Raw genomic sequence first — 27,460 nt, 5'->3', positions numbered from 1 at the left:
CAGCAGGCCCTCAATTAGTCCAATAGAGTGGCCCAGAAATAGAAACTCAACATAATATTGTAAAGTAGGTCATTGGCACTTATGTCCCTATTCTGTGCTGATCTTTAATTTTTGCTCCTCACAAAAAACTTTTAGCGAGACATAAATTTATATTTTCAAATCATAATATCCCACAAGTTATGCCCTATATTACTAAAGAACTTATGCCCGCTACGTATAAGTACGACTGCTAAATGACAAAAATTAGAACCAGCTCATTTGAAGAGCAAAAGTAAAGACCAGCTCATTTGAAGAGCAAAAGTAAAGAAAGACCAGCCCATTTGAAGGCCAAATCGTGCAGGACTTTCTTCATAATAGGGAATTAACATGGCTTCTTGTGAAGCTGTAGAGTTAATACAATTTGTACTCTGTTCCCTATTATTTTGTATCATATCATTTAGTCCAAAAACAAAGTCTTCTTATTCCAACTAACAAGTTTATGATTAAGCAATCTCCATGTAACTATTAACTTGATCTAATGAGAAGCAAAACTGTGTTTGCTCGCTTATTTTTCTTTTTCTTTTATGATAATGATGGTATCCAGGCCAGATTACGCGCACCTCAACTATTATGCCGAATACATGCTACCTCCTAGCCCACCCCAGCTTCACCTAGCTTCTTTAGACTCACAAACTTGAAAGCAAATTAGCACAAACAGCCCTTATCCCATGCATGGTTGAAAGCAACAGAAGTAAATGAAACATCAAGACTTGGGCAAAATATAAAACCACCAGGCATTCATATATAAGAAAGGCTGCCATTACATAAGCATTTTATGAAACAAAAGATGTCCTTGATTGAACCTTAGTTCCAATACTAGAGGGGAAAAAAAGAAGCAAATTTCTAGCTGCTTTACCTCAGCACCAAGATCTTCATCATAACTTAGAAAATTGATTATCTAGTAAAGATCCTCCTCCTTGTGAGTGTGGATCACACAATCAGAGGTCGGATACGAAACACAAGTGAGCAAATATCCCTCTCCCATTTGGTTGTCATCCAGAAAAGAACCATCCGATTGATCAACAGTGCCCGATTTTATCTTCCCAGCACAAGTCGAGCAAGCACCAGCCCTACAAGAATAAGGGAGTTCGATTCCAGCATTCTCAGCTGCATCGAGGATGTAAGTATCAGAAGGTGCTTCAAACTCGTGTTCCGCGCCATCCGGACAAACCAATTTGACCTTGTACACGTTCGCCGATACTCTAAATCCAGATTCAGCTTTCAAGCCGAAGGATTTAGAGACGCTCCTTACTGATCCCAGGGAAGATGGGATTTTAACGAATGTAGTCTTTGTTTGGGCCTGAGGTGTGGCTTTGAACATGCAAGCGGAAGGAAGTCTCATGGTCGACATGTTTTACCTGATCAAATTTAGAAATAATCATGAAATACACGAGTAATATGAAGCTTCAGAGTTCAAAATACCAAGTGCAAGAGTAAACGGAATCAAACTCAAGAGTGTCGTTTGTTTGTTGACAACAACATACCCGGTGTACGCAGACCTTACCCCTACCTTTGTTGACAGAACCCAAACTTAAGGGGCACAGGGTAAATTCAAGTGTTCTGATTTATCAAAATTCTTTTCCAACATATCAGTGAGTAAATTATCATACTTAAAGACATGCATATAGATATCACTACTTAAAGCTATGCATTAACCCACATCTACATAAAACTGTTGATGACAAGCCCAACAGGTTAGGGAACTAATTTGACATTTCGACGATATCTGAAAGAAATGAAAATCTGATAGTCCATTTCTTAAAAGATCAAGGCTTTGAATATTTGGAGCATTATGAGAAGAAGCAAGCGAGTGGCTTCGTGCTCTTCACTCGAAGCTCCATGCAGTGAAGATAAAATCTAGTAGCATAGTAATCTATGATTCTCCAATTAAGTTCCTATTAATGGCTATGAATGGAAGGATTAAGATCCACATAACACAAATATGAAGAAGAATTAATTTGACATTTTGATGATTTATGCCGTGTGGTAGATGAAAAAGAAATGAAAATCTGAAAGTCCATTTCTTAAAACACTAGGCTTTGAATATCTGGAGCATTATGAGAAGATGCAAGCGAGTGGCTTCCCGTTCTTCACTCGAAGCTCCACGTTTTTGAAGATAAAATCTAGTGGAATTGTAAAATCTATGATTCTCCACTAAGGAAGTGTTAATCCTTGTTCCTTTTTACAATGTCAAGGTTTGGCTATGAATGGAAGAGTTAAGATGCACATTACACACAAGAATAAGTATTAATTTGACATGTTGATGATATATGCCCTGTGCGTAGATGAGAAAGAAATGAGATACTGATAAGTCCATTTCTTAGACAACAAAGCTTTGAATATCTGGAGCATTATGAGAAGAAGCAAGCGAGTGACTTCCTGTTCTTCACTCGAAGCTCCATGTTGTGAAAATAAAATCTAGTAGCATGGTATAAAGGCTTCCTATTTCAGGGAATTCAACAAAGGCTTGTTCAATTCTTCTTCTAGCTGTTCCCAACTTCTGGCTAAATTCATCAAGTTTTAAAGAATTGCATTTACTCAAAATTAGACTAATATAAATTCCTATGTATCAGAAAGCTATTATCTAATTATACCCTATGAATTATCCCAAAAAATAAAAGGATAAGCATCTATAAAGTCCAATTTTCATGTTACAAGTCCTATTTTAGGACTTGACTCAAGAACATAAATCAAATTACATTAAGAGGGCATCCCAATTCGCAAACGCTACTATAATAGTCCAATTTTTCATGTTACCAGTCCAAATCTGTAATATGTAAGCATAGAGCTAAGCTTTTCCTATTAGCTTTTATATTATATAATCCACACTAAATGACTCAAAGCCATAGTCCATTTCACATAATTCGTCAGTTTTCACCAAAGTGTTTCGGCATTCATACTTTGCCCCCCAAAAAAAAAAAATCAACCCAAAAATAGAAAAGAGAGAATACAAAACAGAGAATTGCAATAAAGACAAAAAAAATCTCCTTTTTTTTTTTTTAAGTAACTAATCAATCTTATTAATCACCAAAAGGGAACTCATTACAAATCCATAGTTGCAGTACACACACAACTATCTCAGAAAGTAAAACAGCACAAAAACAATCTCTTTCATTAATATTCACATCACTATGCAAAGCAACAAACATTATACAACAAAAAGAGAAACTCAAAGGTTATTTTCCATCTGCATGTCATTCAGCTACAAGGTAAGCTTTTTGACCTTGACTTTAAGCTCACAAGAAAATAAGAAACAATAAAATTCAAAGTATTCAAACACCCAAAATCCAGCTTTTATTAAAGAGTCACTCTTTAATCAGACACTTGTTGAGATCTCAACAACCAATAGCCAAATAAAAAAAAACAATTTATAAAACTCAAACACAAGGAGAAAACAACATGAGATGAACCAAGCAAGTAGATTCTCACAACAAAAAGAAGTTCAAGGTCATTTTCCATCTCTATGTCACAAATTATGCTTTTTGACCTTGAATTATAGGTCACAAGAAAAAAATTCCAAAGTATTTCAAATACCCAAAATCCAAATTTTCTTAAAGATTCACACTTTAATTAGATACAACAGAATTTCACCAAATGATGGATAAAAAACAGATCTCAACAACTAATAACAAAAACAGGAAAACCCCAATTCTTAAAACTCAAACACAAGGTAGAAAACAACATGCACATGAACCAAACAAGTCCACCACACAACAACAAGAGTTTCAAAGGTCATTTTCCAACTGCATGTTAAGGGGAAAAAAAATCATTCAAAATATTTCAAATACCCAAAATCCAGTTTTACTCAAAGATTCAATTTTTTAACTAGATATCACAGAATTTCACCAGAAATGGATCCAAAAAGATATCTGAACAACCAATAACAGGAAGAAAGAAAAAAAAAGGAAAAAACCAATTCATAAAACTCAAAGACATGGGAGAAAACAACATGAAACAAACCAAACAAGTAGATTCTCACAACAAAAAGAGGTTCAAAGGTCATTATTTGCATTTTATGCTTTTTGAACTTGAATTCAAGCTCACAAGTAGCCAAAAAAAAAGTATCCAAAAAACAGCTTTCCTTAAACATTAAATCTTTAATCAGAGACCAAAGAATTGCACCAAATAATGGACCAAGAAAAGAGATCTCAACAACCAATAACAAAAACAGGAAAACACAACACTATAAAAGACTCAAAACACATGGGAGAACACAACATGCACATGAATCTAACAAGTATATTCTCAAGAATCTTTTACAAGGGTAAAAGAAAGATTAAGAATTATTACCAATAGACCAAAATGGGGTTTAGCTGGTGTAGAATGAAGTTTTCTTAAAGATTCAATCTTTAATTAGATACCACATAAAAAAAAAATAAAAAAAAAAGAGAGAGAGAGATCTCAACAACCAACAACAAGAACATGCACATGGAACAAAACAATCAGATTCTCATTCTCATAACAAAAAAATCAAGAATCTTACAAAAAAGGTAAAAGAAAGATGAGAATATTTACCAATAGAAGAAGTGGGGTTTTAGCTATGAAAATCAAGAATTGGGAACTCAGCGGAGTTCTCGAGGGTCCTGATTTTATAGACAGAGAAAGGAAGAGTTATGGACTTATGGGATTTGTTGAAAGCCGGCGAGTGTTTGGCAAAGTTGGCATCCAATATATATATATAGTGCAACTGGAAAAAAATAGATACCCTAAAAACCTACCACCATGGGTGGTTTGGTGCACGGATGAAATTATTCCGGGATTATAATTTCGGAACTAATTTATTTTATCTGAGAGATGAGATAAAATAATTTCAAGGTTAATGGGATATTCCAACTTATACCATGTACCAAACGACTCCTAAGTGATTAAAAAATTATGGGAATTTTCAAAAATATAAAGCTTAAGATAGAATAATACGCCGGCCGCGTAATCCAATATACAATGTACTTTACAACATTATATCAAGGGAAAAGCATTATATGTAATGTATCAATTTTATATATAATTATATAATAGTGTGTCTAAAAGGTTTTTATACATAAATATTGACTAAACCGGATAACAAACTGAAAATATGAACCACGGGAAGTAAATATTTTCTCTGGTAGACATAGAGCGCAATTTTCACTAAAATAAATCCATTATGTTTGGGTAGATTCAAAATGCTACTTACCTCTTATAAATATTTTAATTTGGTGGTCTTTAAGAAATTATTATTTTTCTATCGAACATTTAATATTCATTTTGAAGCCTAATTAATTTTGATTCGAGGCCGATAGTCCCATTTTCGAATCGAGCTATAGATTTGTGAATAAAGATGTGGAGATACTTTACCATCACAATCTTAATTCGGTGGTCCTTAAGATTTTATTTTATTTGGTATTTGGTACCAATCTTAAGATTGATTAATTCTAATTTGCTTCGAAAAAGTCTCGTTTTGAGGGTTAAGCACTCTACACCAAAGATAACTTTATCTTCTGAGCTCTAACTTGAGACATCCGATTAGAAATGAAAGTATATTAACCACCTCAATACAATCTTAATTTAGCGGTCCTTAAAAAGAGTTAAATGCCCGCCTACTAAAACGTTATTATTGTAGTATTAATTTGTAACTAGACTATTAGTTTAACCAAACAAGTCAAGGCGAGGAAAAGAAAGCAATTCCAAATATGGGTAGAGCTAGGGCACACAGGTTCAGCTCATTAGAATTTCTTTCATTAAAAAATTACATTGTATATGTAAGGCCAAAAATATTTTATATTAAATATATAGAGTAAACGTTGAATCCTCTTGATCGTTTCGTATTTATTTTTTTATATTTTGGATTCCTTCTATAAAAATCTTGGCTCTAATAACACTAACTTCAGATAGAAGTACTTATTAGGAAATGAGAAAAAATGTTAAAAGAATTTCAGTGTTTGCCCAACCCTATTACTAAGCTTTTGCCTAAAAATTAGATTAATGTCGCCTTGTCTACTCCTTTTTTATTTTATTTTTTTACCTTTTTAGGTGCAGTACTCAATTTGGTTCACATAAAATGGTGTTGACCCGCCACTAAGAATTTCCTCATATTTTATTATGCCCTCAGAAAAATGATTAATGATTAGTCTATATCATGACTTTCTTAGGTGACATAAATAAATCAGTAAGGAAAATTTTAAAAATTATGTCCTACTCCAAATTAAATTTTGAGATTTCGCAGTTTAACAGTAATGACATTTCAGGTTTACTACCAAAAAAAATGTTTCAGGTAAATAGAACTAAAATAAGTAATTCATTATTCTTTTTCGAGCACTTCATTGTATTATCAATCTTCATATGTTTCCCTTATAGCAAAGAATTAACTTACTGGTATTTTCCTTTATCCTTCTTTGAACTTTGGATCACTTAGAGTTTAATAAACAAGTAATTTTTTAAAATCCATGATATTAAACTTTTTGACACATAAAAGGGAAGAAATCAGAATAAATTATCATTAAATTTAACATGTGTCAAATCTCATCTATCAAGTTTTTTTTTTTTTTTTTATAACTGTGGTGTCTGGGCCACCTTGTCCGTACCTCGACTAATTGCACAGGTTCACATCCCACCAGCAGCAGGTAGCACGTAACTTTGTCCACCAAGACTAGAACAGATGGGAAGAAATCACCTACTAGTGTTTTGTCTCTACTGGGATTTGAACCTGAGACCTCATGGTGCTCAACCCACTTCATTGACCACTAGGCCAAAATTTCATCGATGGTCATTTAAATGAAGATTTACTGTAAAAAAAAAAATTGGTTTCTGTCACTTATTATTCAAATATAACTATTCTTTTCACATGTACAATTGCAAGCAAAAAAATTAGTATGCGTTTGACCGTGAAAATCAAATATTTTTCACTTTATTTGGAATTTTTAAGTTGGAGTTGTGTTTGGTTATTGTCTTTGTAAAAAATATCTGATTGTTTGAATGTACTAAAAGTGAAAACAGAATTTTAGGTGTTCTCCAGATTTCTATACAACTTCAAATGTATTTGAAATTTTTAGTGTCAAACGTTTTCAAATAAAATGAAAAAAAAAAACGGGTACTTAGACCTTAGTACATGGAATCCGCGACTTTTGTAGGACAAAAAAAAAAAAGTTGAACCAAACTAACAAAAAAAAAAAAAAAAACATAAGTAGGTTTCACGCATTAATTTAGTGCGTGAAAGGACCAAATTGTAAAAATAAAAGTTTGGCCTTTCACGCACGAAATTCATGCGTGAATGAGGCCAACAAAAAGTAATGCCTCTCCTGAGGCCAATAAAAGTTGGAATTGCAAAAGGGTATTAAAGAATCAGGGGTTTCAATTACAATCTTCTCAAATGATTATGTGTCTTCAAGTTTGTGTCTTGATGAGTTAGTAATGATCTTGGATTGTAAAAGGATATCAAGGCGTGCAGTTCTTCCCATATTTTACCATGTGGATCCTTCTGATGTTAGGAAACAAAAGGGGAGAATTGGTGAAGCATTTGATAGGCATGAAAGTGGAAATGAGTGGAAAGCTATGGTTAGAAAATGGAGGGAAGCACTCAAAGAAGTTGCAGATTTGGGAGGAATGGTCTTACAGAACCAAGCTGATGGGTAAGTTCACTAACTTTAAATACACTTGAGCAATGCTTCATCGACGATTTGGTACTCCTTTAACTCCTTTCACGCACAGAGACATTACTTTTTGTTGGCCTCATTCACGCACGAATTTAGTGCGTGAAACCTACTTATGTATTTTTTTTATTTTTTTTTGTGTTAATTTGGTTCAACTTTTTTTTTTTTTATCCTACAAAAGTTGCGGATTCTAGTACATGCAACAAACGTGAAAAATACATGCACAAATACGAACAACAGATAAAACAAACAAGCAGTATCCACACCCATGCTGCCACCAACATGATTGAAAGATGTACTATTGATCTGTGTTTAAAGCTGAAAGTCACGTGATTTTTCCCGTACTTTTAAGAGTTTAAGTTTATGTACTGACGGGGAAAAAATATATTTTTATAACTAATCACCTATTTTAAAAAATTACAAATAAATTTTTGCGGTAAATATTAATTGATAACCTAATAAAAATAACATATAATCCTGTTATATTAAGTCAAATTAAAGTGTAAAAGTTTTTAAACTGTCAATACAAAAGACTTGGATCCATTAATTGACTTGTACTTTATGCAAAAAAAAATTGACGTTGTGTCTGATCCACCTTGAATTTATCTCGATTAATTTTTATCGTTAGTTGCTACCTCCCTCCCACTAGCAATGGTATAATTTTTTATTGATGATGGTATCCACACTAGCTTCAACGCACATCACATAATTTTACCGACTACCGGCTACCTCTCCCTAGCACAGGCACCACAAAACTTTGTCCATCAAAATTCAGACAATGAAAAGAAATTAATATTCTCATCTCCACTGAATTGTGAACCCGAAACTTTATAATTTTGTCTTATTTCATTAAACACTAGATCACATCCTCGGGGTGCTATCATTCTTCTAATATAGATTTATCCTTGTTTAAAATGGAAAGAACAAGTTATCGTAGTTAAAAAATGCTGTTGGACTAAGCAATCAAAAACAAGTTGGCTGTGAGCAAGTGGTACTGATCACCTTAAAAGCCAATAAAAGTAGGCAGCATAGCTATTTGATTAATGGTAGGGTCATGTGTTCTTTGATTAATGCTAAGGTCAAGTCTATTAGTCTTCTTTATTGCCTCATCTTAATTAATACCCCTTCGTACCCATTTAAGTTTGTTACGCACCTTTCTATATTTAGTAAGTTTTCCAATCTCAACATTCTGCATAATAAGTTTAAGATCACAAGATTTAAAGGATCTTTAATTTAAGATCACGAGATTCAAAAGTCTTTCTTTATTTCTTAAACTTTGTGCGAAGGAGGGAGTAGCCAAATTTTGGCCTTTAGCGGCCTAAAAACAAGACCAAATTTGCCCCTTTATACTCTTGAGTATGCAGGTGGGAGCCTTGAAACAACAATAAAGTTTTCATGTGATTTGTAACATACGGGTTCGAACTATGAAACTACCCACTGATATTTTCTTCAAAATAGGCTGCCTACCACACACTCCTTTGAGGTTCGGCCTTACCCATGAACCTACACGAACACAAAATGCTTCGTCTACCGGGTTCGTTTATACTCTTTGAGTATTCAAAACTACTACTAAGTTTGATCATAGTAGATATTACTATAACATAAACAGAACAATGGTAGTTATAATAATCATTGCAGGAACTGTTTGGTTTCTAAGGGACTAAAAGAAAATTTTCAGAAGCAGATACGCAAAAACTATGTTCTAAAAGTAGCAAAGTACCATTCTAATTTTGGAATGCTAGTCCGTGATACAACTCACTATTTCCCAAAAGTACTTGTCCAGTTATTAGTTTGCCGAAGTGATTGTTTACAGAATTGGTCATTTGGTTTCTTCAGACACTGCAGAAACAAATACTGCAAAACGAATGCTACATGCATTTTGAAACTTCACTGCAGAAATAAATATAAATAATAGTAAAGAATACTGCACAAACTATTGCTGAGCCACAGAATTGACAAAGATTTGCACTTTCCACTCCAAAGTTACAGAAGAACGACTCGTGTATTTTTTCAGTTCCTCTGCTAGTTGTCAACAGGAAATTCAAATTGAATATTAATTTTTCCAAAAACAAAAATTAGAGACTCTTCTTATTGGTATAAAAGTATGAACTAGAACTTTTGATTATACATTGAAGAAGTTTTGCAAATAAAGTTATTCAATGGTCTGTCAAACTTCTTCAAGAATATTCAACAGGAATACGTTTGTGATAAAGATAAGTAATAGTTACAGTAAACAAAGAAAAGAAATGGACGGGCTGTAGGGAAGAAAATATGGCGATTTGTTCGAGGCCATAGTCAAAATGATATTTGAAAGGCACGGAGAATCGCTCATAAAAAAATATGGCCAACCTTCATGCCAGATGCACTAGCTCTGCTAATTGGCTTTCATGAAAACAAATCAAACGCAAAAACCACGAGCAAGGAGGTAGGTGCAGGGGGAACGGGTATAAAATCTGACCAAGAGAAATACTAAACATAGTGAATACTGAATACAGATTATCATGCAAAAGAAATTGTCGCCGATAAATAAGAAAGAACAGAGCTAAAATCGCTTGAAAAAGAAAACGTCTCAGCACAATGATCCCTATACTGATGTAACATCCAACCCATAACAAAAGGATGACAACTATCCAAAACTTTCATCAGTATGCTTACAAGCAGAATGCACGTAAAGCTCCAACAATGAGACAAATACAATCATCTTAAAAGACACGCTGCGTCTTCCCCATGGTGCTCTTCAAGTACAAGCATCTTACCTGTTGTGATAAACAATTAAAGCAGATTCACCCCTTGCAACTATGGGACTTCTAATGCCGTTGCATCTTTAAGCCAAGTTAACACAATATTGAGCTGTCACGCGATTACATAAAGAAAACATAGAAACCACCGTAAAATATCCCAACCCATTGAAACCATATTTTGACTGTGATTACACTCTATCAACTGCTCCTTAACTGTTACACAGTCATAATTGATGATAACATCACTGCGCCCATCGCAATTACACCTCACACATATTCCAGCTGTTGATAAATGTATTATACAAAATATGAAGACTCAATTGTCAATTATGTATTCAACCCATTGTATTCAACTCAAATCCAATGGGTGAAACTCCAACCCCGACGCTAGCGGCACCAGCGGTAACGGAAGAAGACACAGTGGTGATACCCCAGAAAACATGGGCATCTGTTGTGGGTGGGAACAAGCTGGCAACACGAGGTATGGACTTAAAATATATAGCTCCAGTGATACAGGAAGGGGAGAAAATAGCTCAATTATCTAGAGTTGAGGTCGAAAAGGAAAGGGAAAAATGGAAATATGCCTTAATCCTCTATGTTGTGGGGGATTCACCTTCATTTGGAGCTATTGACAGATTTATGATAACTATAAGGAAGTTTGAGAGAAAACCCCGTATGTACTATCACAATGACGGCTATTTTATCATCTAGTTTGCAAGTATGGAGGACAAAGAAGCTATACATATATCAGGGCCGCATACTATAGGAAGTAAGCCTGTTATTACGAAAGATTGGACGCCTAATTTCTGCTTTGAGAATGAAATACATAGAACAATCCCCCTTTGGATTAAACTCCCAAAGCTTCCTTTGGAATGCTGGGGTGCTGAGTCCTTGAGTAGAATAGGGAGTACGTTGGGGGTCCCCATAAACGCTGATGATTGTACAACTAATGTTGACAGAGTGTCATTTGCTAGAATACTGGTTGAAATGGATGTCACAAAGGAGTTACCAAATGTTGTTAAGGTACAAGATCCTAAAGGGAATTTATTCAAGCAAGCAGTTTTGTATGATTGGAGGCCTCTATATTGCAATAAATGTCTGAAAATTGGGCACTGTTGCCCTGAGCCTAAGCCTCAGCAGTCGGGGAGAGCAGTTCAGATTCCACAACCAAAATATGGCCAACCTTCATGCCAGATGCACTAGCTCTGCTAATTGGCTTTCATGAAAACAAATCAAACGCAAAAACCACGAGCAAGGAGGTAGGTGCAGGGGGAACGGGTATAAAATCTGACCAAGAGAAATACTAAACATAGTGAATACTGAATACAGATTATCATGCAAAAGAAATTGTCGCCGATAAATAAGAAAGAACAGAGCTAAAATCGCTTGAAAAAGAAAACGTCTCAGCACAATGATCCCTATACTGATGTAACATCCAACCCATAACAAAAGGATGACAACTATCCAAAACTTTCATCAGTATGCTTACAAGCAGAATGCACGTAAAGCTCCAACAATGAGACAAATACAATCATCTTAAAAGACACGCTGCGTCTTCCCCATGGTGCTCTTCAAGTACAAGCATCTTACCTGTTGTGATAAACAATTAAAGCAGATTCACCCCTTGCAACTATGGGACTTCTAATGCCGTTGCATCTTTAAGCCAAGTTAACACAATATTGAGCTGTCACGCGATTACATAAAGAAAACATAGAAACCACCGTAAAATATCCCAACCCATTAAAACCATATTTTGACTGTGATTACACTCTATCAACTGCTCCTTAACTGTTACACAGTCATAATTGATGATAACATCACTGCACCCATCGCAATTACACCTCACACATATTCCAGCAGTTGATAAATGTATTATACAAAATATGAAGACTCAATTGTCAATTATGTATTCAACCCATTGTATTCAACTCAAATCCAATGGGTGAAACTCCAACCCCGACGCTAGCGGCACCAGCGGTAACGGCAGAAGACACAGTGGTGATACCCCAGATAACATGGGCATCTGTTGTGGGTGGGAACAAGCTGGCAACACAAGGTATGGACTTAAAATATATAGCTCCAGTGATACAGGAAGGGGAAAAAATAGCTCAATTATCTAGGGTTGAGGTCGAAAAGGCAAGGGAAAAATGGAAATATGCCTTAATCCTCTATGTTGTGGGGGATTCACCTTCATTTGGAGCTATTGGCAGATTTATGATAACTATAAGGAAGTTTGAGACAAAACCCCGTATGTACTATCACAATGACGGCTATTTTATCATCCAATTAACAAGTATGGAGGACAAAGAAGCTATACATATATCAGGGCCGCATACTATAGGAAGTAAGCCTGTTATTACGAAAGATTGGACGCCTAATTTCTGCTTTGAGAATGAAATACTTAGAACAATCCCCCTTTGAATTAAACTCCCAAAGCTTCCTTTGGAATGCTGGGGTGCTGAGTCCTTGAGTAGAATAGGGAGTACGTTGGGGGTCCCCATATACGCTGATGATTGTACAACTAATGTTGATAGAGTGTCATTTGCTAGAATACTGGTTGAAATGGATGTCACAAAGGAGTTACCAAATGTTGTTAAGGTACAAGATCCTAAAGGGAATTTATTCAAGCAAGCAGTTTTGTATGATTGGAGGCCTCTATATTGCAATAAATGTCTGAAAATTGGGCACTGTTGCCCTGAGCCTAAGCCTCAGCAGTCGGGGAGAGCAGTTCAGATTCCACAACCAAAATAGTGGACAACCAGACTTGAAACTAAGGCAAATCAGGCCAAAAAGACTGCTCAAGAGGTAGAGAAAATGGGAGAATCAAACAATATCCAGAAGGAACCAGCCCAAGATGCTCAGAGGAGGGTTCAAAAAGTGGCCAAACCTACACAAACTCAAAAGGAGACAACTAATACACCATCTCAGATCCCCAGACTGAAGCCTCCACAGGGTTATATTACACAAAAAGAGAGAGGTACAAACGCAGTTGCCCAGGTTACTTCACAATCAAACCAGCAAGCACTGTTGACTGATAAGAGAATTAGCACTGGTAATGGATTTGATATTTTGCAGAGAACACCTATAATGATAAATCAGCAGGTGGGCAACATGTTAGAGGAGGGGCAGGGTAGCCATGACAGACCAATGATAATCACTGTCACCCCCTTTAATCCTAGATGATTGTTACATGGAATTTTAGGGGACTAAATAAGCTGTACAAGCAAAAGGAGATGAAGGATTTTTTTAGTTAAAAATAAAGTGATTGTTGTAATGGAACATAAAGTCAAGGAAAATTTGCTCAGAAGGTGATAGATAAAATAGCACCAGTTGGCTTTGGTGCGATAACTATCAACACAGTGCAAGAGGTAGGATCTGGATCTTATGGAACCCTAGATTTGTCTCTTACACTATGTTGGCTACTCATACACAGTTTATACATGGGAAAGTAAAACTCCATACTAGTTCTATAGAGTTCTTCATGACTGCTATTTATGGGCTTCACACCATTGCAGAAAGAAGAAGTTTTTGGCAAGAGGTGATAGAGTTGAGTATGGATATGCAAGGGAACTGGATCACAATTGGAGACTTTAATTCAGTGTTGAAAGCTACGGATAGACACAATGGAAGTGAGGTGATAGACCAGGAAACAAGGGATTTGAAGAATGCATTGTGGAAGCCCACCTTTCTAAACTTAGAACTATTGGGAGAGTATACATGGACAAATGGACATCTGTACAGCTGTATTGATAAAGATTTTGGGAATGATAACTGGATAATGAACTTGCCTCAAGTGGAAGTGCATATCTTAGACCCTAGCTGCTCCGATCACTCTCCAATGAGGTTTCAAGTGGGCAGGCAACCTAGAGCTGAGAAGAAACCTTTCAAATTCTTTAACCATTTGGCTACTCATCCTCAATTTCTACAAACTGTGGAACAGGGATGGGGTAACCATGTTGATGGTCCAACTCTGGACACAGTATGGAGGAAACTAGCCTCAGTAAAACAGGGACTGAAGCAACTAAACACAACTCACTTCTCTGGGACAGATAACAGAATCAAAGATTTAAGGCAACAACTGGCTGATGTGCAAAGCCAAATAAGAGGGCATGACTGCCTTCCTACCATGTTTGACACTGAGAAATTACTGAAACAACAATTGGAAAAGTGGATAAATATTAAGGAGAGCATCCTTAAGCAAAAGTCTAGAGTGAAATGGTTGCAACTTGGGGATGCAAACACAACCTACTTCCATGCAAGTATGAAGAGCAGATAGTCCATTAAAATGGTAAGAAGTTTGCAAAACAGCCAGGGTGACCTCATACAAACAGAGAAGGGGATTGAGAAGGAGATTACTGATTTTTATAAAAGCTTGTTGGGATCAAATGCTAGACAGCTTCCTGCAATCAGACCAGGGGTTATGGCAAATGGCCCAGTGCTGGATAGATATCATCAATTCCAACTGATCTAACCAGTGACAAAAGAGGAGATTTGGGCAGCTTTACAAAGCATTGACGACCATAAAGCTCCTGGACGGGATGGTTTGAATGCTGTTGTCACGACCCAAACCGATGGGCTATGACCAGTGCCCGAACTGGACACCCGTATACGAACCTGCTCGATATGATCAGATCAAAACTGGAAACAATATGGCAATCTGTAAAAGAACGCTATAAACTCATCATATCAGACATCAAAAAGAACCTGTCTCTTGAGAAGCCACAACTAACCAAACATAACAAAATATACAGACCGATAAGGCTGCCACTATGCACGGAAATATCCAAAACGAACTACATCTGCATAGCTGATCAAACCATATATACGCAACCCACATATGTCTACAGACCTCTAAGAGTATAACAAAACCTATGTCAAAGGATCTGTACCAAAACGACTCGAGCTCCGGAACTCTAGAGCCCTCCAAGCAGCTAAGCTGAAGTCCTAAACCGGAGGATCACCAAACTGAGTGTCTGTACCTGCGGGCATGAAACGCAGCCCCTGAAGAAAGGGGGTCAGTACGAATAGTGTACTGAGTATATAAGGCATGAAATCAACATGTACATAAAATCCTAGAAAACATTTGAGACATGTCAATGAATGGGCAAAATAAATTCATCAGTACAGCTAGATCAAAGAAACACATATATCCATAGAAATATCACAACAAAAGCCACAGCGTCACCCCCTGTCAACTGTGCCATATATATACACACCACAACAAAGGCCACAGCGTCACCCCCTGTCAACTATGCCATACATATACACATCACAACAAAGGCCACAGCGTCACCCCTGTCAACTGTGCCATACATACACACAACAAAGGTCACAGCGTCACCCTCTGTCAACTGTGCCATATATACACACAACAAAGGTCACAACATCACCCCATGTCAACTGTGCCTTATATATATACAACAAAGGTCACAGCGTCACCCCCAGTCAACTGTGCCTAATATATACATGAAGAATGAAAATGAGTGCAGTGCATAATCAAAATGAAATAATAGAACTCTGTAATGTCACAAAATAGCATAATCAAAATGAAATAATAGAACTCTGTAATGTCACAAAATAGTTATATACATCTATTATACTCATGGCATGCATAGGAGTTCAACTAAAAACTATCGCTCTATCCCACCTTAAAGGAACAATTTATAAGGTGAGATCAACAACAATGAAATTAATCGAGAAAATCATGAAATAGCTTAACATTTTTACATCATCGTCAAATCATATTTGAGACCTTTAAGCATAAAATCATCCTCAACGTAATCCTTATAAAAACATTCTCATTTTTAACATCATAAGAAGCTTTAAGAGTCATAAACTTCTAGCTTTTGAAATCAAGGAGGTTATGGAAACACTTATGGACTCATACCATAGGAATCATGCCTTTGAAAGAAAAGGGACAAGCCTTAACATACCTGGAAGCTTACTTCTCGACTTTTCCAACTTACTTTCTGTCTTGCAAGCTACATAAGATCATTCGTAGTCTCGTAATCTACATATAAAACCATTCATACCATTGTTAGGCTCATTATCATATTCTTATCTTAAGCCTTCAAATTAAACCCTCTTAAACTTTGGCGAAATTTGGGCAGCATTTCCCCTGTTTATATCCCTAGCCCGAAATCACAATACCAACAAAACAACAACAGCAACAGCGCTAACATCAACAACATCATCATCAATACCAAAATATACTCAATAAAACATCCGACACGATGTTTACTCAATTTCTCAACCAATCAATCGACTTTACGAAGCTTTAACAACTAAATCTCCTTGATACAATTTGTAATATCAATAATAAGGAATATCCTTACCTCAATCAAGGTTGGAAGAACTTGAAATCTTATTTATCTTCAATAGGCTCCTTTGATCCGTCAAGATTTGATGTATAAAACAAGAACTACAAAACTCTCTACGCTTCCCGAGCCTCGGATGTAGTCCCGTTACTTTAATCTGCTAAAAAAAATGATTCTTCAATGTTTCTTGGGTCTCTTGGGAGATTTTTGGAGGAGAGGAGTGGAGAAAAATGAAGCCAAAAACCAGATTTTTGGTCTTAAATAGGAGCTCAAGGTGTACTGTGGCAGTTATTGTAGCACGCGGTTCTGCTCTGTCAGCCTAACTTGTAACGTCCATAATTGTCTACTCTGATGTCGTATCGACGAGCGGTTTATTGCATTGGAAACTACACTCGACGAAATTCATTTTAGGCTTTTTTTTCACCTCAAAACTCCTCATATTCTAAAAGATATTCCTTCCCCAAGTTGGATCAGAATCATCGTACGAAACCTTGCCCATCTTTTCTCCAAAGTCATACTACTCAATTTCTTCTACTCACTTCCTTATAGTATCTTCTGGTATTCCTTATATACATCCTTTACTCATAAAATATACTTAATAATGCTTCGCTTCATATATTCCAAAGTTATTTTACTTAGCCATAGCTTGACATACTTACGCTTAAATTTAACAAGTGCTTCTTCAGAAGTACGGGATGTAACAGATGTGTTTTTCAAAAAGGCCTGGAGTGTGATTGGAGATGAAATTACAGAAGCAGTATTGAACTTCTTTGAGCATGGTGTTATGTATCCTTCTATAAACTGCACTTCTGTGACAATGATACCCAAGGTACAAAATCCTATATCAGTCAAGCAGTTTAGGCCCATCTCTTGTTGTAGTGTGCTCTACAAAATAATAGCTAAAGTACTGATGAAAAGAATGCAAGGAATCATGGATTTGTTGGTGGATAGTGGTCAGTCAACCTTTGTCCCAGGTAGGGTGATAACTGATAATATTATTCTAAGCCATGAACTTGTGAAAGGTTATGGAAGGAAGAATATTTCACCCAGATGTATGCTGAAGGTAGACATACAGAAAGCTTATGATTCCATTGAGTGGGTATATCTAGAACAAGTGTTAGAATGTCTGCAATTCCCAGCAAGGTTCATTAATTGGATTATGAAATGCCTCAATATTGTGTCTTACTCTATTGTCATAAATTGGAACCTAACTGCCCCATTTAAGGCTAGGAAAGGGCTAAGGCATGGGGTTCCCATCTCCTCTTTCCTTTTTGTATTGGCAATGGAATATTTTACTAGGCTACTGAAAACCTTGCAATTGAATCCAAACTTCAACTATCATCCAAAATGTGAGAAACTAAAACTCTTCTTGTTGGGGTTTGCTGACGATTTGCTCATGATTTGTCGAGGAGATATATGGTCTGTGCAGCTGTTGAATAACTGCTTCAAGGAGTTTTCTAAAGCCTTTGGACTCAAAGCAAATATAGAGAAAAGCTCAGTATTCTTTGGAGGGGTGCAACCTAAAGAACATGACGATATATTGGCTGAACTTGGGTATGTAAAGGGAGAACTTCCAATAAAATACTTAGGGGTTCCCCTCCAAAAAACTTTCTGTGGCCCAGTGCAAACCGTTACTTGACAAAATATTGGGTCGAATCACCACTTAGACAACTAAGTTCCTCTCATATGCGGGGAGAACTCAGCTTGTCAAGAGTGTCCTCTTCTATGTTCAAACTTTCTGGGCGCAAATTTTCCTACTGCCAAAGAATATTACCAAAATGATTGATTCAATGTGCAGAAGTTTCCTATGGACTAGTGGGGCCGAGATCACAAAAAAAGCAATGTTAGCTTGGAGTAATCTCTGCTACCCCCAATCAGCAGGAGGATTAAATATTCTGGATATTATGAGTTATGACATGGAACAAAACAGCCATTTGCAAGCTGTTATGGAATCTATGCTCAAAGAAGGATAAGTTGTGAGTTCAATGGGTGCATACTTACTATGGGAAAGGGAGGAACGTATGGAGCATAGAAGCAAATACTGCATCCTGGCTAATAAAAAAGATTCTGAAAACTAAGGATACATTTGCAGCAGCAGGCTACGGTGAGATGGATATTGTACAAATGACAAACTTCTCAATCAAGAAATGTACAAACTACTTAGAGGTAACTTCCATAAAGTGTCTTGGAAAAGGTTGGTGTGTAACAACATGGGTTCACCTAAATGGACATTCATACTCAGACTAGCTATCTATGAACGGCTGCTCACCAAGGAGAAATTAGTGAAATGGGGAATAATTGACGATGTTGCATGCTCATTCTGCCTTGCAACTACTGAAACAGTAGCTCACCTATTGTTTGACTGCTCCAGCTTTTCAGGGGTCTGGAGAAGAATGCTGAGTTGGCAAGGGATCACCAGACAAATATTTGAATGGCAGGAAGAGGTAAACTGGGCAAGTGCACATTACAAAGTAAAAAATCCGGAGGCTGAGATATATAGGATGACTTTGGCTTGTGCAGTCTACCAGATATGGCAAGAGATGAATTGCAGAGTATTCCAACAGAAGCACAGAAGTGAAGTGAAGATAGTGAAAACCATAGTCCAGGAAGTGCACCACAGAGGAAGCACCAGTAGCAGATTGTGTAGGAGACTTGAAAGTTTGAACTTTTACCCTTAGTTAGAAGTGACAGATGTATAGAAATATGAAGTAGTATGGTGACACTAAAGCACTGTTAGATGAAAAGCAAATGTATAGGAAGTTGAAGTAGCTAGCAAGTCTGAGGCTGATAAGCTCAAATATGCTGGGTTTTTTTTCCTGGTTTGCAAAGCTTACTTGGTGAATAAAAAGTCAACTTATTTGCCAAAAAAAAAAAAAACTTTTCCGATTAATAACTATATACACAACTTGTTAAATAAAAAAATGTATAAACATGACACAAATACTACAAGAGAACATGCTATTTGTCACGCCCTAGAAATGGTAGGGCATGACGGGCACCCGACTCTCATCAGAGTCGAGCGAACCCTTAGACATTCGCTCTATTAAATCCTGTCATTTCAAAAACTTTTAAGAACATAAAAATTTTCCAAATAGAAATCATTATGTCTATAACGGTTATGAAAACTTTCAATCAATAAGTACTTTAGACAAATCTAAATCATCTAAAATACATACTTTTTTTTTAATCCATAAATGACTCAACTGATATCACTTTGTCGACATCTCGACAAACATACCACAGGACACTGTTTGCAGAAGTCTCTAAGGAGTAAACTGAACACTATGAGTCAGGACAGGGCCCTGACATACCCGTAATCATACGTATCTATACATGACTCAGCACAGCTCCAGAATGAGGTGGAACTTGCCAATCCCAGCTAACGTCCAAGCATCCTAGCTATATACTTAACCTGCCAAACAATCTGGGGTTGCGGGCATGAACGCAGCGTCCCCAGGCAAAAGGACGTCAGCACGGACAATGTACTGAGTATGTAAGGTGGTAAAAAATCATAATCATAATTTGATTTAGGAGAGAAGAAATCACAATCTAACTCAATACCTGCAGCCTTCGTTGGAAGAAACATAAACATATACACGAAGTCTCCAAAACAATCTTTAAGTAAATAATGCAATCTAACACACATTCTTTAAGTAATTAATGCAATCTAACACACATGCCGCTTCCGACATATTAACAAAATGGTCCCTTCTGACAGCCGCTTCCGGCTAGTATCACAATAGTCCCTTCGGACGGCCACTTCCGGCATAGTAATGATAGCCCCTTCGGGCAGCCGCTTCCGGCTTAATAATAATGATGGCCCCTTCGGGCAGCCGCTTCCGGCTCAATAATAATGATGGCCCCTTCGGGCAGCCGCTTCCGGCTCAATAATAATAATGGCATGGAATGTAAACATAAGTCGTAAATGAAATGAAATAGTAAAACATCGCACCCCCTTCGGAGTGGTTTTGAAAATCTAAATAGTAAAATATCGCACCCCCTTCGGAGTGGTTTTGAAAATCTAACTTTATGTTTCCTTTGTTTTGAAAATCTAACTTTATGTTTCCTTTAGTATAGAACTAATTTCCTCGAAATCATTAGTAAAACCTTATACACATCTCAACTGGCACATTATAGGTGTTCCCTTCAGAACAGAATAGGAGTACAATATCAATAAACCATCACAAGAAACATTTAGACCTTACTCGTCTAAGAATGGAATCATATAGAGTACATATAGAATGAATAGCACAAAAATCATGAATCACATTCGGAACCTATGAATAGAGTTACCCCAAGGCTCATATCATTCATTACTTACATCTAAGACATGCCAAAAGAAAGAAGGGTTAGCCTTACATACCTTTAGCGCTTATTCGCGAATCCTTTTCGCCTCGTCGCTCTTTTAGCCTATTTATATAAAGTAACGTTGTCGTTAGTAACTATATTTTCTGGTTCACAATTCCATAGCCCATTCCTTATAGAACTTATCCGTTAGTTCACATATTTTCGTTTTAAGGCTTTCTATTATCTAAAGACTTTACGAAAATCGGGCAGCACCTCCCCTATATATTTGCCTATCCCGAATTTCCAATTACTCTCCTGTTGACACAGAAATACCAACAACAATATATATGCACAACCATATCTTCAATTCTTTTTAATTCAACAAGAACAACAACATATCAAAACAACCCTCAACTATAACATAACGATGCCCGAAATTCTAACGAACACTTACAATACACCAAGCAGCCCATATACACTTCTTTTACCTTATTTCATGCAATCTTTTCAGCAAATTTAATGAAATACTACAGCAGCTACACCACAACTACATCATCTATCCATATGCAAGTAAACCACATTATTATCATTATAATCCCTACAACAACCCACAACAAATTTAACTCCAACTCTAACCATTAAATTCCTTCATTCTCATCACATAATCCATGATAACAACAATAATAATCATATGAACATAATCATACCCTCAATCCTTTCAATTCAGCAAGGATAACAACATGTCCATAAAACAACACAACTTTAAATTTAACCATTTAATTCCTCCATAATGCTACTAAAATCAATTCATCATTCTTACTCAAAACATCCCCCTTACACGGCTCAATTTATAGTTCAACATCAATATACATTACCTTTTACTTTTAACACATAATTCACAACAATAATAACAACAACCACAATCAAACCAATTTCTAACTTAAACAACTTTAATTCTGTCCATTTCAACACCAACACTTAATCATGAAATTTTATTACTTCCAATTCCACTTCATACAATTTAATCTTTCCATTACCACACCATTAATCCAACTATACCATAAAGTGAGAAGATCTTACCTTAATTTAATCGGAGCAAATTCTACACTCACTTGCACCAATTGCACCGCCTCTTCTTTCTTCAATTTAAATCCTAACTTTCCGCTTCCTTTGGGACATTTAAATCACCTTGGAGATTTAATCAATTTTTTTTTAACAAGGCTGGCCGTGAACAGTAGATGCCGTGAACAGTGCGCCGCCGTGAATAGTGACACCGAACAGTGCGCCGCCATGAACAGTGGCGGTGTGAACAGTGACGCTTGACCAGTGCAGCCGTGACTCTCTCTCTCTTTAAGTTTGAGAGCTTCTCTCACTAAACTCAACTTTGGTGAATGAATTATGAATGCAATATGAGTAATTTATGGCCTTATATATGCATCCCTAATGTTGACACATGTCCAACCAAGATGACATGTGTCCAACTATGACATGTCATCCTCCATGATCCAATTATATTTATCCATGTATTGTAGTGGGGTCCACTTAATAATCTAATCACAATTAATTAATCCCTAATCTCCATTAATATTTCTACACTAAATAAAATTTACAAACAATTGGTTTAGAAATTAAAAATTAAGGGTTTCTATTCCGTGTCCGAGAATGATCCTGTCTTTTAACTTGAGTCAATTCACTTATGAATAATTTGACGTATAAAAATACGGGGTATAACACTATTAGCTAGAGAAATCAGATTCCTAGCTAATGTGCATCATTAGCGATAGATTTAGCTAGAAATGCCCGATTTCCTAGCAAAATTCTTGCTCTGAAAATTTAGTCAAATTATAGCCAGGAATTAGCTACGGCCAATGTCTAGCTAATACGTAGCTAGGGATATTTCCTAGCAAAATCTCTAGTTAATATTTTGCGGGAAATCGAATTTGGCGCCAATTTTCTAACTAGGAATATAACCCATAGCTAATCCCTAGCTAAAATTTAGCTAGGGAAGTAGCCTAGCAAATCTGTAGCTAATGTTTAGCATAAAATTTTGGCCATAATTTATATTTACCAAAAGATTGTGGTTTTGCCAGGAAAAAAGTCCGTGCTAATCAGTGGCGGATTCAGGATTTTCACTCAGGGTATTCAGAAAAATAATTGAACCTAAATATACACTGTAATATATGTTCAGGGTGTTCAAAAGTTAATATATGTTCATAAACACATAAAATTTACCCTAAATATACACTGTAATTTTTTGTCCAGGGTGAACACCCTGGGTTCTTCTTACATCCGCCCCTGGTGCTAATAGCTAAAAAGTAGCTAGGGAAGTTCCCTGCAAAATCTATAACTAAGTTTTAGCGGGAATTCTAAACTTACGCTAATTTTTTTCTTTAGTTAGTCGAATCCCTTATCTAAATATTGATAATAAGATTTTAATAATATTTTTGGATTTCTTACTTTAATTGACTATTTCATTATATTATTTACAATTTGGCCCAATTTACTTGCGATATTTGGCCTAAGAAATAATTTAAGAATGAAATTAAAAATTAAAACTTGTGATTTAAAACAAGTCATAGACATTTGAAAAGCATGTAAATCATCTGATTAAGAATAAAATAAAAATTTAAAGTTAAATTATTTCTAAATATAGAATAATATTATTCTTTTGAGACAAGTTAAAAAGAAAAGTGTGCGAAGTAAAAAGGGAAATAGGTAAATTATATTAATTTCTTAAATTTATTTATTTGTTGTGTTTGAATCTTTTTGTTTATTTCGTATTGAAATTTAGTGGTAATCTATTTTATTGTAAGTAGTTTGTTTAAATTCATAGAAAATTATAAAACATGGAGAAAATGCAAAAATATAAAACACGGAACAAGGACCTCGATTGTGTTAACTCGTTGAACCCTGTTATCTCCAAACTAACCAATTGTTTCTTCTATCCACCAATCAGAGCCCTTCGATCTCGTGTCAATTGTGAAAACTAAGACGATTTTAATACGAGAGTTTATAAAATCATAGCAGCAAGAATGCACACTTTTAAAATGGTTGTTGCATTGGACAAAACATGACAAGCATTAAGAGACATACACTTGGAAGCTAAAGGATCAGGTCGACGCAACCAGGTGGATCAGTGACAATGATGGGAGAGTTGAAGTATGTTATAAAGAGGTTCTTTGTCATCCCAGCCTCAGACCTCACTCTGGTCACACGCCCTCCGCTCAAAGCTGGATGATTAGCACAATCTCTTGCCCGAAGATCGGTTAAGGATAGTCATGTTTCCCGATATTTGGGGGACCACGACTTATCCCTTTTTCAGAATCGATGATCCTTGTTCCCACAACGGCCCTGGTGTGCTTAGGGTTAGGGAGTTATTTAGTTAAATCAAACCTATATTTACCCCTCAATCCTTGATTTGTACACATAAAAAGATACATTGAGGAATACAAGTCTATTGTTTTCTTATGATCTGCTCATTACTTTCACACTTTTTTGCTTTGGTTCCCAGAAGCATCCATTTTTATCATTTGTGGATTGAATAAGCTTTCTTATCTCATTTACCTTATTATTTTCGTTGTTATAATTGTTTCGTTTAATATTGTTTATAAGTTATCGTTTCAAACTTTACATCACTGATTTTCAGAACTAACTTGGATTAGTGTCGTTGCTAAAGACCTCAAACAAATAAATTTATTTGGTTTTACTAATAAATATATTTTAGACTAAACAATTTTTCTATGTATAATTAAAACGACGATTTCCTAACTAATTTTGAAATTCTTTTATTCCCTCCAAAAGAAATGTCAAATTTGGTCTGATCCACTATCTCAGTGATCTTTAATTCCTCACCCACTACAAGAAAGTGTAGAATTCACAACAATTTTCTAGCAACAATAATATGTAAATATCAATAAATGGCACCAACTTAATTCAATTGTTGGTATAGAGTAAATTTTTTTACCCATAATTTTTTTCTTGTTGGCAAACGTTTTAATCTTGTTGCCATATTTCGTGTGTATTATAATAAACTTAAAATAATAAATTAGCAACAACATATTTTAATCGTTGGCAAAAATATTTTTGTTGTTGGTAAAACATCTTACCCTCTCAACAACTTGTTCGATTTGTTGCCTAAATATTGTTTAATTATTTTTTCATTTTTCCCAAAAAACAAAGGCGCCAAATTATTTTTTCATTTTTCACAAAAAGAAAAGGTGCAAAATCTTCCGTCGTTTTTCTCTTTTTTGGCCAACTTTCGTCAAACGCTTTAGATCGTGCAGTAGCAAAGGGAACTGCAACAAGCTTCTTTCCCTCTAATTCAGTTGTTTAATGCTTAGAATTTTGATGACTTAATTTCTTATGTAAACATCTACAGAATTGGTGTTGTTCTTCACTTTCGCTCTGTATATTTTTTTCTTGACTAGTTGTCCCATTCTAATAAATAAGTGCTCTAATTAGAGGGTTATCATCCTCTCAATGATAAAATTAAGGCTCTGTTAAGAACTTTAATTGCTTGACATTAACCGAGTTCTGGCCTCTTGAGTTACCTAATCCATTGTATATTGGTGTTAATTCCTAATTCATGCCTACATTGCCCTTTCTCTGATCCGATGGTGCCACTATCTCACCTAAACTTCCATAAACCAATCGGCCCAATAGTTTAAAGCAGAATGTTGTATTTATTGTGATGTTCTATGTGTCTAAATCCTTGAGAAAAGCAACGTTATACATGAACTTTCTGTAAAAGTTATGCTTGTGTGATTTCTTGTTGGTTTCATTACATTCAAGGTGATCTTAGTTTGTCTTATGAACATTCCTATTGTCCCACCGATTTAATTGATTATGGGAACAGATGCACAAAGTAACTGGTTGAATGCATAAATTCTGGGATGCTACAACAGATTATAGAAAAGGTTGAACCCAACATATCAAGATTAGGGCTTTGATTTCCCGTTTCCAATTCCCTCAGTGATTTAATTATATTGGAGAAGAGAAAAATAATGGTTTTAATTGGAAGCCTAAACTGAAAAGTTGAACTAGAAAGAGAAGATATTGAGTAAACTGCATAAATACAGGCTAGTTGGAGGGTTAGAATCCGATGCGATCTTAGAGCTATTGACCCTACCCAACTAACTCTCTCTAAGTAAGAGCTCGTCCTGACTTATTAGTCTTATTGAAGTCGATAGGGAAAAGAGAAAAGGTCAGTGCTTCTTCTGTGAGCGACTCCGAAGTGGGCTCCTTTCACTTGACTATTTCTCTTTTTTAGGAGGGAGGGACTGAATCCACCTAAAATCTAAGGGAAGCCCGGAAGTATTCGAAGGCTGATAAAAAGAGACGTGTACTACGAGACCACCAACATTGATAGGCATTCCGACCAAAAGGGGAAAGTTTCTTATCGGATCCACCCTCCCAACAAAAAAAAAAAGAATTCCTTGCTGTGGATAAGCTGTTCAAGTTGAAAAGCATAGAAATTAAGTAAACTGCATAAATACAGGCTAGTTGGCACCTTTTGTTAGTATTTGTTGTGTGTGCTTGCTTCAGTTTTTGTTATGTATATTGCACTTGAGAAGAAATTGAGCATATTATCTATTGCACATGGTCCTTCTAAATAAAAGATTGTCTTTTGTGATATTATAGAGATAGCTTGAGTAATGGTAAAATGCTTTTGATTCTTGTATGTGGCCAGATAGACAGACAACACACGTATTATTTTCATAGACTGGTTTAAAGTCTTCATTTCAATCATAGTATGACTAATCATATGGACTTTGTAATCGAAGCCTCATGTGAATGAAATTTAAAGGTCAAGTTGTGAATCTTTTTAAAAAGATGCTAAAGAATTTAGTGGTATCAATTCTGTGATTTTTATACAGTGGCATTTTATTAAATTTGTGGGTGCTGATTTGAAGGATTGGATTGGGCAATGAGAGATTAATTTTGGTAGTATAATTTTATATATGGAGTCTGTTTGATAAGAATTTAATGGGTAGAAACTTTCTTCAACTTCGTGTTTTAATTTGAGTACTCTTGGTGCAAGTAGACCCTTGATAAAAGCAATCTCAGTAACTGAATGATTTTCTTCGACAAAATTGAATAAACTAAATGATTACTGGTGCAAAGCACAAGCTACAACTTGGGTTGTTCTACTAATTTAAAGTGAGGTTTTATATTTGATTTTATGTTCAAGAGCGCTTGCTTGTTTAAATTAAAGAATGCTTCATATTGATTTTATGACATGCTTGCTCTTGAATTGTATCTCTGCTTCACAGTCCCTAAGCCAAACCAATGAATTGTATCATCTAACCATTTCTTGCCGTCAAATCCCTCAGCCGGAAATGTATCACAGGATCTTAATTCGCTGCCACTGGATTTGGAATTAGGTAGAACTCACTTATCTGTAATATGCACCTAAATATTATAAAATTGTTGATGATGATTTGCTCTTTGT

At 35.8% G+C, this 27,460-nt stretch overlaps 2 protein-coding genes and 1 non-coding gene across 3 annotated transcripts in view; all 3 read right to left on the bottom strand.

The window, feature by feature from the left end:
- Window positions 1-749: 749 nt before the first annotated feature.
- On the bottom strand, window positions 750-4,710 carry LOC132600589 (ferredoxin, root R-B1-like). The gene is made up of 2 exons (XM_060313854.1): window positions 4,555-4,710; window positions 750-1,397 (listed from the first exon to the last, which is right to left on the bottom strand). Exon 2 carries the CDS (start codon window positions 1,388-1,390, stop codon window positions 938-940), a length of 453 nt encoding a protein of 150 aa, XP_060169837.1. The 5' UTR covers window positions 1,391-1,397; window positions 4,555-4,710; the 3' UTR covers window positions 750-937.
- A 5,222-nt stretch (window positions 4,711-9,932) lies between these two features.
- LOC132601015 (small nucleolar RNA snoR86) lies at window positions 9,933-10,036 on the bottom strand. The gene has a single exon (XR_009567467.1). It is a non-coding gene; the product is annotated as a small nucleolar RNA snoR86 (small nucleolar RNA).
- A 1,890-nt stretch (window positions 10,037-11,926) lies between these two features.
- Window positions 11,927-27,460, bottom strand: part of LOC132600588 (large ribosomal subunit protein uL1z-like) — a 32,225-nt gene continuing 16,691 nt past the window's right edge. Inside the window, exon 6 of the mRNA XM_060313853.1 lies at window positions 11,927-11,995. Within this exon, the coding sequence (XP_060169836.1) occupies window positions 11,942-11,995 (54 nt within the window). The 3' untranslated portion in view covers window positions 11,927-11,941. The remainder of the gene's footprint in view (window positions 11,996-27,460) is intronic.

Source organism: Lycium barbarum, chromosome 6 (assembly GCF_019175385.1).
Source record: "Lycium barbarum isolate Lr01 chromosome 6, ASM1917538v2, whole genome shotgun sequence".
In the NCBI taxonomy this organism is placed as follows: domain Eukaryota; kingdom Viridiplantae; phylum Streptophyta; class Magnoliopsida; order Solanales; family Solanaceae; genus Lycium; species Lycium barbarum.
Note: the sequence above shows the minus strand (reverse complement) of the source record. Positions and strands in the feature narration are given on the sequence as shown.